The sequence below is a fragment of the Centruroides sculpturatus genome, unplaced genomic scaffold, assembly GCF_000671375.1.
Source record: "Centruroides sculpturatus isolate CEXI.00-Female unplaced genomic scaffold, Cexi_2.0 scaffold2442, whole genome shotgun sequence".
NCBI classification, from domain to species: Eukaryota; Metazoa; Arthropoda; class Arachnida; order Scorpiones; family Buthidae; genus Centruroides; species Centruroides sculpturatus.
The window spans coordinates 35102-36150 of record NW_019386938.1 but is presented as its reverse complement, the minus strand read 5'-3'; the positions used below and the strand labels follow the sequence as shown (position 1 = coordinate 36150).

The 1049-nt window shown below is 35.0% G+C and overlaps 1 protein-coding gene across 1 annotated transcript in view; it reads right to left on the bottom strand.

Annotated features, from left to right (window-relative positions):
* Positions 1-851: 851 nt before the first annotated feature.
* The window catches only part of LOC111615949 (multidrug resistance-associated protein 4-like), a gene marked incomplete at its 3' end in the record, with an annotated part of 34803 nt that continues 34605 nt past the window's right edge, over positions 852-1049 (bottom strand). Inside the window, exon 12 of the mRNA XM_023357384.1 lies at positions 852-1007. Coding sequence (XP_023213152.1) covers positions 852-1007 — 156 coding nt within the window. The remainder of the gene's footprint in view (positions 1008-1049) is intronic.

The window sequence follows — 1049 nt, the reverse complement described above, 5'->3', positions numbered from 1 at the left end:
AACCCGCTGAATATCACCACTGGGTGCATGCAATAATAGTTTAGCAGAGTTTCGCCATCCATCATGAAGCACACCGACAAACGATATACAGTAGACTCCCCTATAAAACAGGTTCATATAATATTGATTCCTATATAACAGCGAAAAATTGCGATCGTACTTTTATAAACACGCTAAAAGATACTCGTATAATACAGTAAAACGTCATCGCCGACTCGTGTCGCGACAGGATTGGTCAAATCTAGACCAATAGCGGATATCGCACAAACCGTTGCTTTTAAACGAGCAGCGGATCTACTAAAACCCTTTTATTATTTAACGGCCATAAAAATTATATTTATATTAATCATGTCTCCAAAGTTCAGGATATTTTTCGCAGAAAAATAATTTATTAGGAAACATGCACCAGCCGTTCGATGCGCTACATTGCTACGAAAACAAGCTTAAGCAGTAGCGTCGTCGAACGGTGCACGCTCGGTAAGTAATTCTACAATTTTTTGTTTGTAGAATAGCTTATACAGATTATTCCCAAAAAATTATACGTGTTTCGGAAATGTTGAGTCAAATTAGTCTAGAATCAATTAATTTTAATAAAGAAAACCTTTCAAACAGCCGTAGTTTGTAAACTGCATACGTGACAGGCTGTGATTGGCTCATGTATTTAATTAAGGACTCGTAGAGCGTGAATTTTATAAAACACGAAACCTATCTACTGTGTTATAGGAGTCTACTGTATTTACTCATATTTTAAGAATTAAAGTTTTAGGAATGAATAAAGGAAAACATTTTTATATAAAAAATATGAAAATTATAAACTAGGATTTATGTTGGCTGAATTAGTGTTTATTTACTTGAGGAATGATGGATATTTTACTACGTAGATCTCGAAGACCGATTTCTTCAGTGTCAATTCCATCGATGGTGATTGTTCCCGTTGGCTCCGTCATGCGAAATAACGAAGCAATTATTGAACTCTTTCCAGCTCCTGTTCTCCCGACAATTCCTATCTGCAATTAATAAATAATTAAGTAAACATTTTACCCAATAAC